Consider the following 17,586-nt stretch of genomic DNA (forward strand, 5'->3'; position numbering starts at 1 on the left):
AGGGAGGAGGAGGTGTTACTGACTGAGGTCTGCCGATGAAGTCGAGGATCCAGTTGCAGAGGAAGGTACAGAGGCCCAGGACTTGAAGCTTGATGATGTGGTTGGAGGGAGTGATTGTGTTGCACGCCGAGCTGTAATCGATGAACGGCAGCCTGACCTATGACTTCCTGTTGTCCACATGGTGCAGAGCAGAGTGAAGAGCCAGAGAAATCATCGCTGCTGTTGACCTGTTGTGTCGGGAGGCAAATTGAAGCGGATCCAGGTCATCCCTGAGGCAGGAGTTGATTAGCGCCACATCATCACTCGCATTTATTTGGTTTATATTCCAGGTCACTTTGAGTCAGCTGTTGGTTCTATAAGGCAGTGATTCTCAGCCAAAAGAAAATGTTATAGTTCCTGACTCTTTGCCAAAAATATTGTACCTGCATGCCTTGTGTCCTACATAATCCTCTTTGGCACTCTGCCCTGTAATCAGAGACAGAAGCCGGGCTTATACCCCCATGTGCGGCCGTACCTGACCTTAAAATAACCTGAGGACTTGATACTCCTTGATTCTATTCAATGCATCCTAAAGCTTGATTTGATTTTCCTATGACCACTTAACTCATTGTGTGCACTTCAAGTGGTTGATTTTCTCCTGGACTCCTGATCACTATCTTGAACAGACAGACTGCTTTATCCAAGCCCAAAATCCAACTGTTCACATTAACTGATGTCTGGCAGGTGTAGACCAATTCATCTGCTTAAATCTCTTGCAATCTATTACCTGAAAAGTGGTTAAGTCAGAGAGATACAGCAGGGAAACAGGCCCTTCGGCCCCACTAAGTCTGTTGCAACCATTCAAGTACCCATACTCGCTAATCCTATCCTAACCCGTTACATTCTGTCCCAACAACTCCCTACCCTCCAAATTCTACCACACATCTACACACTGACCAATTAACCCACCAACCTGATGTCTTTAGATGTAAAGGTGTGCCAGAGCAAAATAAGACCATATTGGCACTGACCAAAAGGTTGTTACCCTGCGAGTGGAAGCCCAGTCTGTAAATGGCTTAGAGAGAAAATAAGTCACTGCAACAAACTGGGTTCAATCCCAGTAGAACGGTAATTCCACACTGATCTTATTCCATAACCTAATTATTAAATCTAATTGATTTTTCAAAAGTCATTCTCTGCAAAAATAGATCAAGGATAAAGATGAATGATTTCTAAATTTACAGTTCATCACTTTGCTGCTAATTATTTCCTGGCACGACTCATTCATGCAGTTAGCGGCTTCTGGGACTGAATTGACTGAAAGGTCACTTCTTGGCCAATACCCTCCCAGCTCATGTACTCCACTACTGAACATCTGAAAACTAATAGATTCTAGAGAGGATAAGCCAGAAACAAACATGCATTGGATTGTGACAATGGGTGTAGGAAATCTCAAATCAATTTTCTTTTAATTCTGTGCTGGGAATGGAAATTTTCAGCAACTAATTAAATACAAACTTTTATAACTGCGGGGTGCCAAGAGGCAAGCCAAGGCTCAAACTGTTTAGAGGTCAATGTGGATCACCTTGATGCTTGTTCTGTGCATCTGAATCTAAATGTCTGACTTCTAAAATGTAGATTGACAAATCTGCTGCTGGTGAAGGAGTATTTTTGGGGATTGAGACAGTGTAAATGGTGGCACATCTTTGACATGTCACAGAGCGACTCAAACTGGAAGGTACCATGGCCAAATTAACCAAAGTAGCCCTGATTTGCAGAAGGCATCATTAATACACGTCCGTGATAAACAAGGAAAGAGGGAACATGGCAGTTTCTTGCCAGTATCAAATTATCCAGTGTTGAGCCCCCAACCCCTATCAAGTGCCTGCCTGTCTGTGGAGAACAGGAGCTGCGGTATTGTGGTCCCCAGACAGGTGCTTCTGTGGCAGGAGATGCAACTCCAGAAGGGGAGTTGCCTCCCTGGAGCCAGGGTCAAGGACGTCACTGAAGGGCTGCAGAGCCTCCTGAAAGAGGAGGGAGAACAGCCAGGACTAATGGCACAGAGTGAACACATGATCTAATTGTCATTACAAGTCTACGCCGGGTTATTGACACCCCACTTATGGACACCCGTGAGCTGACTTATGAGCTTTTGACTTAAATTTTCTGATGAACTTTGAAACAATTTCTTAAACAACTTAAAGCTTCCCTAACTTTACAGCAGAGCTTCACCAGTGAGCATGAGGTGAACCAAGTGATTTGGGGTTGGCCAGTGAGATGGGAGCCTGACCGTGCAGAGACGATATTTTTGGCAGGAATTAGTGGCTTGAGCTGCTACATCGGCTATTCGGAGGTCTGTATGGGAATGGATTTGCCGGCTGCTGCGGGGTTGCAGGCATCTGCTGGATGGGTACGGGGCATTTCTGTTTGCCTTCTTCCTCCCTCAGAGCTGCATTAGTCAGGCTGGGTCGAGCCGAGCTGGGAGCACTGAGTCAGTGAGGCCCACTGGCGGCCACTCGTCCCGCACTTGCTCACTCTCCCATGTGTCTGTGATCCTCTCCCACACACTGTTTCTGTTTACTTCTGACATCAGAATTTCAGCAAACTATTAGTCAAAAAATCATACTAAAGATGTTGGGGGCATAACTGACGAAGCCTTGACCTGAAACGTCGACTGTTCATTTCCCTCCAACGATGCTGCCTGACCCGCTGAGCTCCTCCAGCGTTTTGTGTGTTGCTGTACCAGAGAAGTTGGTGACTTTGAAAGCTGATAAATCCCAGAGACCTGACAATCGACACTGCAGAGGTTTGAAGGAGGTGACTTTAGAAATAGTGGATGCTGTGGTTGTCACCTTCCGGGATTCAATAGATTCTGGAACTCTACCTGTGGACTGAAGGGTAGACAATGTGGCGCCACTATTTAAGAAAGGAGAGACAAAACATCGAACATTGAATATTGTCAGCCTAGTACTGGTAAAAAGGAAAATGCTGGAATTCATAATGGAAGATGTAATAAAGACCACTTTGAAAAGAGTTATAGGATTGAGCAAAGTCAGAATGGATTTATGAAAGGAAAATTCTGTTTGTGCAGTCCTTTGAGAATGTGACTTAGAAGATTCAGGTATATTTGGATTTTCAGAAAGTCCCACCCAAGGTTAGAGCACACGGAATCAGGAGTAATATCCTGCCATGGATTGCGAATTGATTATCAGACAGAAAGCAAAGAGTGAGAGTAAACAGTTGGCAGGCTATGACTGGTGGGGTGCTGCAGAGATCGATGCCTGGCCCCCAACTAGTCACTATCTATAGTGTATCTACTAACGTTTGGCCTGAGGGGGCTAAATATTAATTTCCAAGTTTGCTGACAATACTAAACCAGGTGGCATTGTGAGTACAGAGGTAAAGAGGCTTCAGGGAGTTACGGACAAGCTGAGTGAGTGGACAAGAATATGGCAGATGGAATATAATGTGGAAAAATATTAGGTCATCCACGTTGGTGAACTTAAGAGAACAGCAGAGTGTTTAATGTTGAGAGACCGGGTGATGGTGACGGTCAAAAGGACCTGGGTGTGTTTGTACATGAGTTACTGAAGACCAACATGCAGTCATAGTCATACAGCATGGAAACAGGCCCTTCAGCCCAACTGGTCTATGCTGACCAGTGCAGCAGGTTGTTGGGAGGGCATATGGTAAGTTAACCTTTAAAACAAGAGGGTTTAACTACAAGGAGCAAGGATGTCTTTTTACAATTATGTAGGACCTTGCTGAGACTGCTCCTGGAGAAATGTGTATAGTTTTGGTCTTCTTTCCAAGCAAGGATCTACCCGTGACAGAAGGTGCAGCAAAGGTTTGCCAGACTGTGGGATGGTGGGCTGTACAAGGAGAGACTGAGTAGACCAGCACTGTATTCTCTGTATTTTAGAATGAGAGATCTCATTGAACCTGTAACGTTCTGAAAAGGCTCAAACAACGGCAGAGTAATGCATCAGGCAGAGCTGCTGCCTCTCAGCTCCAGCGACCCGAGCTCACACCCGACCTCCGGCTCTTTGTGTTTGCACGTTCTCCCTGTGATTGTGTGGGTTTCCTCCTGGTGCTCCGGTTTCCTCCCACAGACATGCAGGTTGGTAAATTCATTAAGCCACTGTAAATTCCCCTGTATGTAGGTAAGTGGTGGAATCTGAGGGGTGGGAAGTAGATGCGAATGTGTAGAGACTAAAATGGGACTATGGGCAACATCCCGTTTCTGTGCTGTCGGAATCTATGGTTGGGCCAGGCTCGATGTTATTACCTCAGTCCCACAGGCATAGATTCAGACGAAGGCTGCTTAGATGAGGAAAAGTTCTTCAGGGTGGTCAACTTTCCAGAATTCTCCACAACACTGGGGAGTGTGAGGCACATTTGGTGTGTTCATTCTAAACCAATCAGCTCATTCCTTCTTATCCAGAAATCGAAGGATTTGATGGGAGTGCTGGAAAACAGCACTGAAGTAGATCAGCCATGATCTCAAGGGATGGCAGACCAAGCTCAAAGGGGCAGATGGCCTAACCCTGCTGCTATTTATAATCTTAACCGTAGAAATTATTAGTGGGGAAAATCTAAACCCTTGAACATTCCTCTGCTCCCACCTCCCCAAACAAAGATACTCCTGGGCGTTGAGAAATGTGTGAGGCTGAAAACAATAGGTTCAATAAGCAAAGGCTACGATTGATGGTGGTTTTGCAAGGGACAGGGCAGAAAGAGATGATGGTGGTTTAGTGATGAATGGCACAAGGATTTGAAAAGACTTGCTCATGAACTCTGCTTTTTAGTGAGCTTGCTGTTCACAGATGCACTCAAATCCCTTTGTGTACAAGTGTTGTGGAGAATGAGCCATTGCCATTGGCTCTGAGCAATGGCTCGTTCTTCACGAGGAAATGAAACTGGGCAGATGGTGGAAATGTTGGTGTGGGAGCACTTAGGGAATAGTGACCATAACTTGCAAGGTAGTTAAGGAAAGGGATAACTCCTCAAGTTAAAGTCTTGAAAAGGGAGAAGACAGTGCAAGCGTGAAGCCGGTGAATGTAGATTGGGAGCAGATGCTGGTGGGTAAAACAACAGCTGACAAGTGGGAGTCTTTTAGAAGAGAGTAAGTGTTCGGGGCCAGCAAGTTCCAGTAGGGATGAAAAGATCAGGACATCTTGGAATGACAACAGTTTGGTCAGGTGTAGGCAACTGTGAACTTAGGAGGGCAAAAAGGGCCAGAAAATATCCTTGGCAAGCAAGATAAAGGAGAATCCCAAAACATTCTATATTAGGAGCAACAGAGTAGCCAAGGAAAAAGTGGGTCCCCTCTGCACTCAAAGGGATAATCTATGCATGGAGCCAGGTGATGTGGGCAACGAATTCTTCTCATCTGTATTCACCAGAGGACAGGGAAGATGGTGAGTTCAGGGAAGGGTACATGGATAATCTGGAGCAGGTTTCCAATGTTATGGGCTGCAGAGTTGATTAATCCCCAGGGTGGGATGAGATCTAGCCCAGGTTGCTATGCAGGAAGTGGGAGAAGGGAACTGGGACCAGGACAGATTTTTGCATCTTCATTAGACATAGTTGAGGAACCAAAACTGGAAGACAGCTAACATTGTTGTTTTATTTAAGGGCACTAGGGATATGCTGGATAGCTACAGCGATGGGGAAATTCTTGGAGAAAATCTTAAGAATTAGGATTTATATACATTTGGAAAGGTCAGAGCTGGTCAGGGATAGTTGGCATAGCTTTGTGTGTGGGAAATCCTGCCTCACTAATTTGATTTAGCTTTTTTGAGATAACCAAGATGACTAATGAAGGCAAGGAAGTAGACGTTGTCTCTCTGGACTTTAAGGTATCAGATAAGGTCCCACAGGGTAGGGTAGTCCAGAAGGTTATGGTGCATGGAATTCAAGGTGAGCTGGCTAATTAGATCCAAAATTGGCTTGGCGATAGGAGGGACAGGTGAAGGGATTTTTTTTTGATTGGAAGTCTATGACAAGTGATGTACTGCAAAGATTAGTACTGGGAATATTGTTTGTTGATATGTTAATGCCTTGGATGTATGATTAGCAAGTTTGCATATGATACAAAAGTTAGTGCCACACACAAAATGCTGGAGAAACAGTAGGTGAAGCAGCACCTACGCAGGGAAATGAACAGTCCAGATGAAGGGTCTCAGCTCAAAACATCAACTGTTTATTTCCCTCCATAGATGCCGCCTGACCTGCTGAGTTCCTCCAGAGTTTTGTGTGTTGCTCCAGATTTCCAGCATCTGTGGTCTTTCTTTTGTCTCCATACAAAAGTTGGTGGTGGTGTGGATGGCGAGGAACCTCAGGGGCTGCCACACCTACTCATGCAGAGTGTATGCATACAAGTTCATGGCCTATTACAGGTGCAGAGGATAAATACGAGGGGAGGTACCCAAACATGCATACCCCAGATTCGTCCTGATCAAAGGCCTCGTGAGAAACTGAATTTGAGGGATTAGTATCAGAATGTGTCAGTGTATGTTGAGATCTCACTCGATTTGACACAAGCAGAAAGAACTTTCCAACTTCGGTTCTCAAAGCACAAGTTGCTTGTTCAGATTGTAATTAAAGTGGACATGAGTTGTCACCACCAAATCCAACATCCTGCAGCTACAATGGATGTAATTACTGACTTGTTCCATTTTCAAGCCCAGGCGGAGGAGCTGTGACCAGCTGCTGAACAAGTGAACACCACGCAGACACCATTGGAGATTCAGAGTCCTGTTATTTTATTTCCAATCTGCTTTCAAATTGCACAAAACCAACAGGACCATTTAATTAATTCTTTATTCTGTACACTCAAAGACAGTGACCTAACACACCACAATATCCAGCAAACGCAAGACCTTAGCACAGGGTTGGAAACAGAGTGGTTTTGAGGAGTTTATGGTCCCACATCAGCACTGTATTAGCACAAAGAGGCTATACATAACCACAGAGGGAGTAAATGATGATGTAGAAATTTTAAAAACCTCCATGGGTTTAAACAGAGCCTGCATAGATTGGGAGGAGCCCAAGTTTTACATCAGTGAGTCAGGTGAATCAGTTGTATGCCTTAACAGAATTTCCAACTTTCAGGTCATGGTGTCGGTGCACTGTGATTAGTGTTTCTTTTTTTTTTGCTCATCAACATCTTACAGGTAAGCAGCCAAGTCCTGTACTCAGTTTAGGAATACAATGAGATTTACTTCCACTTTTTTATTATTTTAAATACAGCGCACAAGCTGCTTGTACATTTGGGGGATACTACATGAAGTATTGCCTCATTACAGAGTGAAAATTAAATTTTTTACAACAGACTTTTGCAGGACATTAGCTCTTGTCAAGAGCTTTAAATGAAACAACCATTCCCATCCAAAGAGAAAAATCACAATCTAATTACTGTGGAATGTGAGAAACGAGTTAGAGCTGTGATCCAAACACTTAGAACTAGAAAAACAAAAAGACTCAAGTCCTTCATGACATACAATATATAAAGAGCTTTACTTCCTCTTCCCTGCTGCAAGATGAAGGGAATCTGGCAGACATTGAGCAGGTGGGTAGCTTGCGATTACCTTACATACCGTACCCATAAGTGCCAGGCTGAGCATAAGGTTGGGCACCATAACTGTAGCCAAAGGCCGCCTGTGGAGGGACACTGACACTGGGTCCTGCTGTCAACATCAGCTGTGACTGGCCTGCAGAGGGGGAGAGAGAAATGTTAGTGCATTTCCCAGTTGAGATGTTAAAAGGTGAAAATACAAGAACCCATCACTCACAGACCAGTGCAGCACAGGAACAGGCCCTTCAGCCCACAATGTTGTGCCAAACGAATTAAAACTCCTATCTCTTCTGGCTACACTATGTCCATATCCCTCCTTTTGCTGCACATTCATGTGCCCGAGAGCCTCAAACACCTCTATTGTATCTGCCTCCACCATTACCCTTGGCAGCAGTGCATTCCAGGCACCCACCACACTATAAAAAAAAATTTGCCTTGTTCGCACCTCCTTCAAACTTGCCCTCTCTCACCTTAAATGATGTCCTCTAGCATTAGACATTTTGATGCTAGTAATTCTTTTAAGATGGGATTCTGTAATATTATTGAACAGCTAGTAATATGTACAATAGCTAAAAGTGTTTGTATGAAGCTTATAATCAGTAGAAATTGAATCGTGTTGGAAAAACTTAATGCGGGTGTGTAAAGAACTTATTCATACAGTGTGGTCAAGTGTCACTGGTGAAGTGACAATGCTGCAAGAACACAACCACCTTGAAAAAGTTGGTTATCAAATGGAGCTTTACACCAGCAACTTCAGCACTGGGATATCAGCTGAGGCAAATACTATTAAAAAGCAAATCAACTGGAACCAAATCCAGAAGTTACAAGTCACCCCTGCTTGCTGCTGGGGGAGGAGACAGGGAAAAGCAGACAGATCTCCAGTCTCACACTTCAGCCTGTGCCCAGTCTGGGTTGGCAAGCCACTGAACCACTTCAGCAGGGTTTGATCACCAGTATTTATCTTTTTCTATTCTTGTGCTTAGTCAAACTTGAAAATATTTTGCATTCAGGTTTAGCATTACGTCCAATTAACTGAGAAATCAGTTTCTGTATCTAAAAAGGCAAGACAGTCAAGCCCAAAACATTCAACTCATTATCGGGTACAGACCATAAACAATGGGTGTCGTCTCGGTAGCCTGCTCCTCCTCTTTCCTCAACGACTCTGATATGTCCAACTTGTCCACCTGAGAAATCAAACAATTCCGTCACTCATCTCCCGACAGTGGCAATTCTGCTCAACACAAGGAAAAGCCTCAAAAATGCTTTGAGTTCCAAAACACACGAATGAGTGACCATTCAACAGATTGCAGCAAGCAATGCAAAACATTAACTCAGTTTAGTTGTCTAAATTATGAAAAAAAAATCCCAGTTAATTAGTATTTCCTAAGACTAGATAAAAGAAACCTAGAACTTGCATTACAATAGTGAACAACACTGAAAGGTGCTCAACTACTCAGATCTGAAGTTTTCAACCAAACAGCAAGTTACTTCGGAACTGGCCACAGCAGAGATGGGTGACTGTGCACCATCTACAGCTTCGAATTGAATGAGAATATGCACACCTTGTTCAACTCTTCCATCATGTCCAAGTAGTATTGGCCACTAAATCATCTGTTTTCGAATACATTACCTGGAGAAGTTAGTGAGCATTCACTGGAAACTACTTCCAATAGATTAAATAGAGAGAGTTGATCTTTTAAATTTGTACTCTTTCCAGTGCTACTCTCCACACAGCAGTTATGCTGAACCAACTTCAAAACCCTGCTAGAATCACAAGTTCTGGTCATTAAAAAGTTGAGGCAATGGAGGAGGTTGGATGAAGGCCAAAGTGTGGCCTCGAGGTCTAACATGATAAAGGTTGATAATGTTCGTACTGGATGAGAAGCCAATAGATTAGTTACTGAAATCCAAGTGGGGAATTAAGAAACAGTAGCTGAAGAAAACTTTCAAAAGGGGAGGCTGGAGAAGCACGAGGGAGAAATTAACTGAGTGTTCAACAAGCGAAGGGGGTGGTGCTCATTAATTTAGACTATTAGCTGAATAGCCCTTTTATGCAATATCTCCCAGGTAACCCTAAGCAGCAGCCATTAAAGCAGGAAGATCCCACTGACATTCCACACCGAGGATAGGAGTGAAAGCTTAACAATGTTCATTTGGATGGACCAGTTAAATCTCCTGGCTACATGCATTAAATATGGAGCAAAAGCACTTTGGATGCTCCCTAAAATCCAAACTACATTGGTAAATGTTACATTATACCAATTTATCAAAAAAGTTTACCACATCTGGACAAAAACCAGATTAAGTGAAAATCCAAGCACCAAAAGCTCATCTTCGCCTCCTCCAGAAGATGCCAGTGTACGACTACTTTCAACATGGGCAGCTGTACACCAGCTACGCAACAGGGAAAGGTCTTGGTCCAACAGCAGGGACATCCTAGACAATGAGATCAGGCTCTGCTACACACCAGCACATACAGGCACCATCTGGCCCACACCACCCAATACACCGACAGCCGTCACAACCTTCTTGGATAAAGAACTCCAAAGATTCACATTGCCTCTGCGTGAATTTTCTTCACCTTGCCATACTCACCATGGGCTGGAATACATATTTAGAGAAGGAAACCGAAGACTGGATTCAGAGGATTGAACACAAAAATCAGGCAAGGCAATGATAAGCAATGCTCCACAGGCCATGAATCATTTTTGCTTCAGTCCTTACCAAAACAAAAAAGTTGGTCTGTAAAAGAAACCCAAGGGTTTTGCAGAGGTAGTTGGGGCACTGTTGACAAGCTTGTTGAGAAACTTTACAGCCCACAGTAAAACACGGGCTAGGCAAGACGCATCCAAGAATCCTGAAGCAAACTCCAAGGACTAACTTAAATCTTCCCGAACCACTGAAAGCCAGATGTCTGGGACAAGCAGTGGTGCTGCTATTTTAAAGTAGAAGTGTCTCTGGAAACTACAGCAAGTTAGATGTTCATTGTGGGTAAAACAGAGGCCAGATCATGGGGCATTGGTAAAAGTATCTGAGATAGGTACAAGATTAGGGGACAGTCATTTAACAGCAGGTACATAGGAACTTTGTAAAAGGTTGGAAATTTCTAGACTTCTTTACCCTAGAGGTTTGGAGGCAAGATCTATGGGGACATTTACAAAGGAAATAGATAAATTGACATCAGGGAATTGAGGGCCATGGGGACCAGCAAGGACTGGGGTAGACCAGGTATGATCAGGAAAGGAGGGAAGACGAAGGGATGAATGGCCTACTGTACCTATTCCTTTTGTTCTTAAGGGTTTGTGCAGGGGAGACCTTACCAATTGAGGGTTAACAGGAGATAGCACTGTCATCAGGGAAGGCTGGCAACTGACCAGCCACTGGAACCCAAAGGGTAGTGAGCAGTGTTTATCAGCTTGGAGTCCCATCAGCATCTTCGTAGATCGTCAGGAGCCACAGGCATGAATTTACAGACAGTGCAAAGCTCAATGATGACAGGTTCCAAAGCAGAACATACAAGCTGCAAGATAGTTTGAATGTACTAGGAAGTGGACAGAACCAATTCAATTTTGAGAAATATTTCATGGGGACAGTAGTTCTAGAAAGGGACAAAGGAAAGTTAGACATGAATTCTGATCTGGGCTCAATGCTGGCAGCTACACACAAATTAGATGCTGGAATATAGCAAAAGGCCAGTATTGAGCCAAAATGGCAATTATCCTTCCCACTTATTTTCACTGGGAACTTCACTTGCATGGTACACAGCTCTTGGGTCACCACAGTAGCTGCAGGGTTTTTGTACCAAGATACCAGATACTAGAGGATAGAATAATTGGAATACAAGAAACAGGCACATTCTCATTGGAAGATTGACAAGTTTGAAGAGCTGGCAGAGGCACAATGGGCCAAAGGGCCTCAAGTATTTTATTGTTAGTATTTATAATTAGTATTATTTAATTAATAGACCAGGGTCAGCATGGAAATCTTGCCTGACGAATCTGTTGAAGTTCTGAGGAAGTAGCAGGCAGGATAGACAAAAGAGAGTCAGTGGATGTTGTTTACTTGGATTTTCAGAAGGCTTTTAACAAGGTGCCCCACAAGAGGTTGCTAAACAACACAAGAGCCCATGGTATTCCAGAAGAGGTACTAGCATGGATAGAAGATTGGCTGACTGGCAGAAGGCAAAGACTGGGGAAAAAGGGGGCCTTTTCTGCTTGGCTGTCAGTGACTAGTGGTGTTTTGCAGGGGCCGGTGTTGGGTCCGCTACTTTTCACATTAGATGTTAATGACGGAATTGAGGGAGGCCAGGTCATTGGGTATATTTAAAGCAGAGGTCGATAGGCTCTTGATCAGTAAGGGTGTCAAAGGTTACGGGGAGAAGGCAGGACAATGGGGTTGAGAGGGAAAAATAAATCAGCCACGATCAAATGGCAGGGCAGACTCGATGGGCCGAATGGCCTAATTCTGCTCCTATGTCTATGGTCTCATCATTCCATGATCCTTCACCATTACTTGCTTCTAAAGACTTACTACATTTGCAGAACACTAGAAGTTTAAAAATACCGAAGTGTTTGCGCATTGTGAAGTGACAGAGAAAAGCCGCATAGTTGTGAAAACAGTTTCCGGATTCTCCGTCAAGTAGCGGGGACTGCACACCCAAAGTGGTCCACTCTTCAATGCCCGAACAAGCCACTCAGTTCATTACACAGGCCCAACAAGCTCCCATTGATGGGCATCCTGTGACTCTGCTACAATATTTCAGAGCTCTGAAGCGCCTTGGCTGTATGTGCCCAGGACAAATACTGTGGCCAATGTCCAACTCGTTCCTCTTGACAGCAGCCAACTTGCGGGCTGAACTTGGAACTATACTGCACCAAGGAGCTGTTTACCCTCAGCTGAAAAATGTAAGCAGCTCAAGTGGACCTGTACAAAAAGGATAAACTGTTAGCAAAAACCTTGGACCATCAGATGCTGACTAGCACATGCAGTATTTGCATCCCGGACTTCATCCATTGAATGGTCTCCCACCCCCATGCTTGTTAACATTGACAGGTATTACTGTATTAGTCAGAGGTATGCAGAGAAATTAACCAGGGAGGCAGATCAAGAACAAGCTGTAACAAGTTAGTGCACGGGGAGAACCTGGTTTGCTCTGCCAGTCTGAACAAATGGAGTCTTGTACAAAAGCCATTGGTCATTCTGCCTACAGTAACCTACAATTTGCATTAATTTCTTTCAAGCTGTATAATAGCTTAAAGGGCAGTTTTATTTGATACAAGTCAAATGCAGTTCCAGATTGGAGAATCAGACAGGAGACAACATAACAGCCTTCTTTCAAAGTTTCACGAATTAGGTCCCCAATGATGTGTACAGCACAGAAAAGGGTCTCTCAGCCCAGCTTGTCCATGCAGACCATGATGCCCATCTACACCAATCCCATTTGCCTATATTAGGCCCACATCCAAGTACCTGTCCAAATGCTGCAGTTGTATCTGCCTCCACCTCCTCCTCTGGCAGCTTGTTCTAGATAACCACCACCTCTGGGGAAAACCTCTCCCCTCAGATCTCCTTTACACTTCTCCCCCCTCACCTCAAACCTATGCCCTCTAGTTTTAGACTCTCCTGCCCTGGAGATAAAAGAACCATCTACATTATACTCCTCAATCTTATCAACCCAGACAAGGCCACCCCCTCAGCCTCCAACATAACAGAGAACAAACCCAAGTCTCTCCTTCCAGGCAACATCCTGGTGTATCTCTTCCGTACACTAATGCTACCACATACTTCCTGGAGTGTGGTGACCAGAACGGAACACAATCAAAATGTGGCTAACTGTTACGTTAGCTCGGACATACAACCGGCAGCTTGATTTGTAATATTGCGTCAAGGTAAAATCGCTTGTGCAAATTTCAGTAGATTTACACCACCTCAAATCCAAAAAGAAACCTTGCTTGCAGGAGACCATCAGTATTATCTTCACAACTAAACATCCCAGAAGGATCAGACAAGGGAACACTTAAACATTCGAGTTTTATTTCCAAAGCGCACACACTGCTTTCTACGCAAAATGTGCTCTTTCTATACTGGGATTTCTGCATCAAATCTGTTTATCCACCTGAAGAACCCTCAGCTGCCCTTTATCTCAACATTAACCCCATGGCTCTTCCCTATTCACTTGCAGTTGACTACTGCATTAATGTCGAAAACTTTTTTTACATTTGATTTTGGAAAATGGAGACTTGCATGCAAATTTCTGAGTGCAGGATTTTCCTCCACATTCTGGATCATTTTTCACACCTTCAAAGCCAATTGTGCAATGTCTTTCCACTCAGTCACTAAATGTCTGGGAATTTCCAGGTAGGAACAAGTTCCCCGCCTGAAACTTGGAGCCCAAGAATGCACCATGCACGAAAAAGTTCATCCAAGTACCAGCCACATCTGGGGTCGGGGCTCAGGGGTCATTCTTGTCACCCAGAAGTTTAAAAAAACTGCCTTGAACAAATTTAGCATCACCTGACAAGATGCCTCACCTTACAAATGAAACTTGGGATGCCTTCCAACCTTCAAGGTATTAACTGCATCAGAGAACACATTAAGCAGAACAGGAAACTTTTTGCAAGTGTTGTATAGAATTCAAGTGTTTTAAACCGATCTGCATGAAACTTAACTGAAAATTCTTTACATACCCCTTGTTAATAGCAGTTAGAAAACAAAATGCAAAAGGCTTTTCCATAAACTTTTTATCGAAAACATGACAATCTCATTTTAATGTGTGCATGAAAAAGAGGCAATAGTACTGAAGCAAAACAAAAAGATGGACCAGAGATGGTTCTGCCAAACAGGCTCTTCAAAAGCACACATGCAGCCAAACAGCAATCTTCATGGCCAGAAAGGTGACCTTCTCGTGGACAGTGTTGCACATGCTCAAGTTTTAGAGAAACACTGCAGTTCAGTTACCCATTTTTCACACACACAGTGGCTGGGGAAAAGGGGGAAGCACTGATGAATGGCTGCACCCAGTACCACTAGCCATTGTCCCCAAGTCCCTGTGAAAATTTCACCCACGGAGCCACATGGCAGTGGCACTAAATTAATACACTTGGTATTTGTGGATTTAACGAAATAGGGCAATTTTGATGCTGCAATTTGAAAGCATCCTTGAAGTGGCAAGTCCTTGCCTTAAGCATATTGACCAAAGTCTGTTTTAATCCATGGACTATTAAATAAACAGCACATGGGACAGGTCCCATTACAAAACCCCTCAGAGTGTCTTGTATCTGTCACACAGTTGACTAGAATTAGTTCAATCCTCAGACTAGATTGTTTGCATCTCAATATATTCACATTTAAAACTTTGCTTTGGATTTTACACTAGAATGTTATGAGTCCAGTTTCAAGGCAGAGAGGCTGGGAACCAGTCACCACACGGTCACCTATGATCTCCTACCAGTGACTATTGGGTCACTGGGGGTCCTCACTAAACACTTCAATGGCTCTGCTTCAAAAGGTGTTGCAGTGGATCTAGTGGAATTAAAAAGCAGTGTAAGATGGGAAGGAGACCATGCATGCAAAGTTCCTGAGTTTCCAGAACTAAGATGGAAAATGGAGTCAACTTTCACCTTTTTCTTTATTTCATCAACCTGTAAGGAAATTCAGAGGGTAGCAGCTTAGAATCCAAACTCCATGTCCAGCACATAAAGCAGAAGGGGGAAGCAGCAAAACAGAGCAAAAAGGACAACTCAGAATGAAGGGGAAAAAGGGAAGGCAGGGGGAGGGAAGAGAAAACAGGAAAGAGCAGCATTTTAGTGAACCACAAAACATCAGGAAGGACACCAACTATACAGATGAATACCGGCAGAATAAAACTGAAATGGACCTAGTGATGGGACGGAACAGTAATGCTATTGAAAGAATGACCAAAATCTGCAGTGCAGTTGCCACATCTTCAGTTTCCTGTATCAGAGGATTTCAGACTACCCAGGAACCCACTGAAACAACATTTCCCAAGTCATCTAACTTGTCCAGTTTACACACTAATGTGGCAAGGGCTGTTTAATAGATTAAATTGCTTAACTGGAACGGAAAGCACACAGCTCATCCTATATAGGGAAGCAAGTTAGTCCCAAGGCAGTTAATTAGCTGGAAAGGACAATTGCTTTCAAAAATAGTTCTTGACCTAAAATTTTAGACTACTCCAGATAGGCTTTAAAGTCGAATGAATGAGTTCCAAACCCAACTTTTATTATGCCATTCATCTGCAAGCAAAATAAAGTAGCTTACGACAAGTACAGAAAAATCTTCGACTCAGCAAGCATATAAAGGATCGATTCTATACAGGAATGCAAGGTTGCTAGAGAAGTAACTGAAGGAAGGATATAAGAACTGGATAAAAAGTCTGGGGTGGCTGAATACTGTTGTTGATCATTCCAGCAGCTTCACCGGGAGATTCTATGCATCGATCTTGCAGTACTGCTGTTAAACATCGGTCTGAGCAGTATTAAGTTGCAAAGTCTTCAATTACACACCAAAGTTGGGACTTTTTACATCCGGTAGTGTCTGAGCAGTTGATAATTCTGAAGCATCTAAACAAAAGTTCAAGGCAACCCACAATATCATCCTCCCCATTGGATACACTAAAAGCTGTAGTTTAGTCCCCCTGCTTACAAAGGTTTTAATTTGTAGCATCTGAACGCAATTAACCACGTGTGACAACTCAAGTCTGGCCAAGTCAATGTAAAAGCCGAGTTCAAAACAAGTGGAACATGCCTAATGGCAACGAATGGGAAAACAATGGAACTTCAGTGAAAGAAGGACCACTGTGTGTCCCCAAAGGTCCACTTCCATTAGCCAACATTGGCCAGTTGAAGGCATCAAGTGGTTGCCTGCTGTAAAAAAAAGCACCCACTGTCCTTTACGTTATTGCTGCTGAATACACAAAACAGGACTAGTCCGATGTTAGCCAGCACAAGTGGCTGATTCGCAATCTTATAGTGAATGGGATACAGTGAGAACAGGGTTTAAATTTAATGAGCTTACACTGCCCTCCAAGAAAGTCACTGAAAGATATTAGTGGCAGATTTTTATTAGCCAAAGCTATTAGAATAAACTTATATCCTGCTGAAGTTTCAGCACTTCAAATGAAAGGTGGAGACTACAATAATGCCCTTGAAGCAGCAGGGCAAAGTCCTGCTGTTCCAATCAGCTGAGTAACCTGCAGCAACTCCTCTGGCAGTGGCCCAGACGTCTGGCCTGTCCAATGGAAAATGGCTTCCAGCTCAGCTTCCTAAACTTGTCACGTCTACAGGGAATGTGAATGAGAACAGGACTAGATGGTAGTCTTCAAATTTGGCATTAATCACACTAGATTTGTTACAGGCTCAATTGACCCTTGCCTTTACTCAGCCTGCTTACTGTGTCAGTCTTACAGCAATTAAAGTCGAAAAAATCAGCAATTTTTTCATCACATCCAGTCAATTCACACCAACTCACCAGTTAAATCATACTACAAGGTAGTGTACCCACAATGAAACTTCAGCTGGAAGCTACTGACAACTTCTATACAAGGTCAAACCAAACTAAAGCTGAATGAGAACACGCTCATCCTGAAGCTCAGGTTACCGATCACCTACCTTTGTGAGATACTCCCTCATCACCTGGATAAAGTATGGCATGGAGAAATCCATGATGTTGTGCCTCCAGGACAGCTCAAGAACAACATCTGGCCTCAGCAGATCGTAACATGTGAACAGACAGGAAGCAAAGCACTCATTCTTCCCGTCTTCCAGGAACCACTGCAGTAGCTCCTCTGCCAGCTCGGTGTCCTTGGACTCTGATGCATACTGCATAGCATCCTGAAACAACACAGAGCAGGTCCTTCATTTGATGCAAGATGGCGTATATGTTAGCCGAACTCTCTCTCTGCAGATGTGTAGCCAATCTACTGGACTCTTAGAAGCATGCATCCAAGACCAAAAGGCTTCAAGTACCAGGGATAAAAATCTTTGTATGGATTACAAGTAATGCCTGCA

General features: G+C 43.7%; 1 protein-coding gene across 1 annotated transcript in view; it reads right to left on the reverse strand.

The window, feature by feature from the left end:
- Positions 1-6,722: 6,722 nt before the first annotated feature.
- The window catches only part of cltca (clathrin, heavy chain a (Hc)), a 67,280-nt gene continuing 56,416 nt past the window's right edge, over positions 6,723-17,586 (reverse strand). Inside the window, exons 31-33 of the mRNA XM_052035196.1 lie at positions 17,188-17,409; positions 8,667-8,742; positions 6,723-7,694 (exon numbers count right to left, since the gene is read on the reverse strand). Coding sequence (XP_051891156.1) covers positions 7,573-7,694; positions 8,667-8,742; positions 17,188-17,409 — 420 coding nt within the window. The 3' untranslated portion in view covers positions 6,723-7,572. The remainder of the gene's footprint in view (positions 7,695-8,666; positions 8,743-17,187; positions 17,410-17,586) is intronic.

Source organism: Pristis pectinata, chromosome 21, assembly GCF_009764475.1.
Source record: "Pristis pectinata isolate sPriPec2 chromosome 21, sPriPec2.1.pri, whole genome shotgun sequence".
NCBI classification, from domain to species: Eukaryota; Metazoa; Chordata; class Chondrichthyes; order Rhinopristiformes; family Pristidae; genus Pristis; species Pristis pectinata.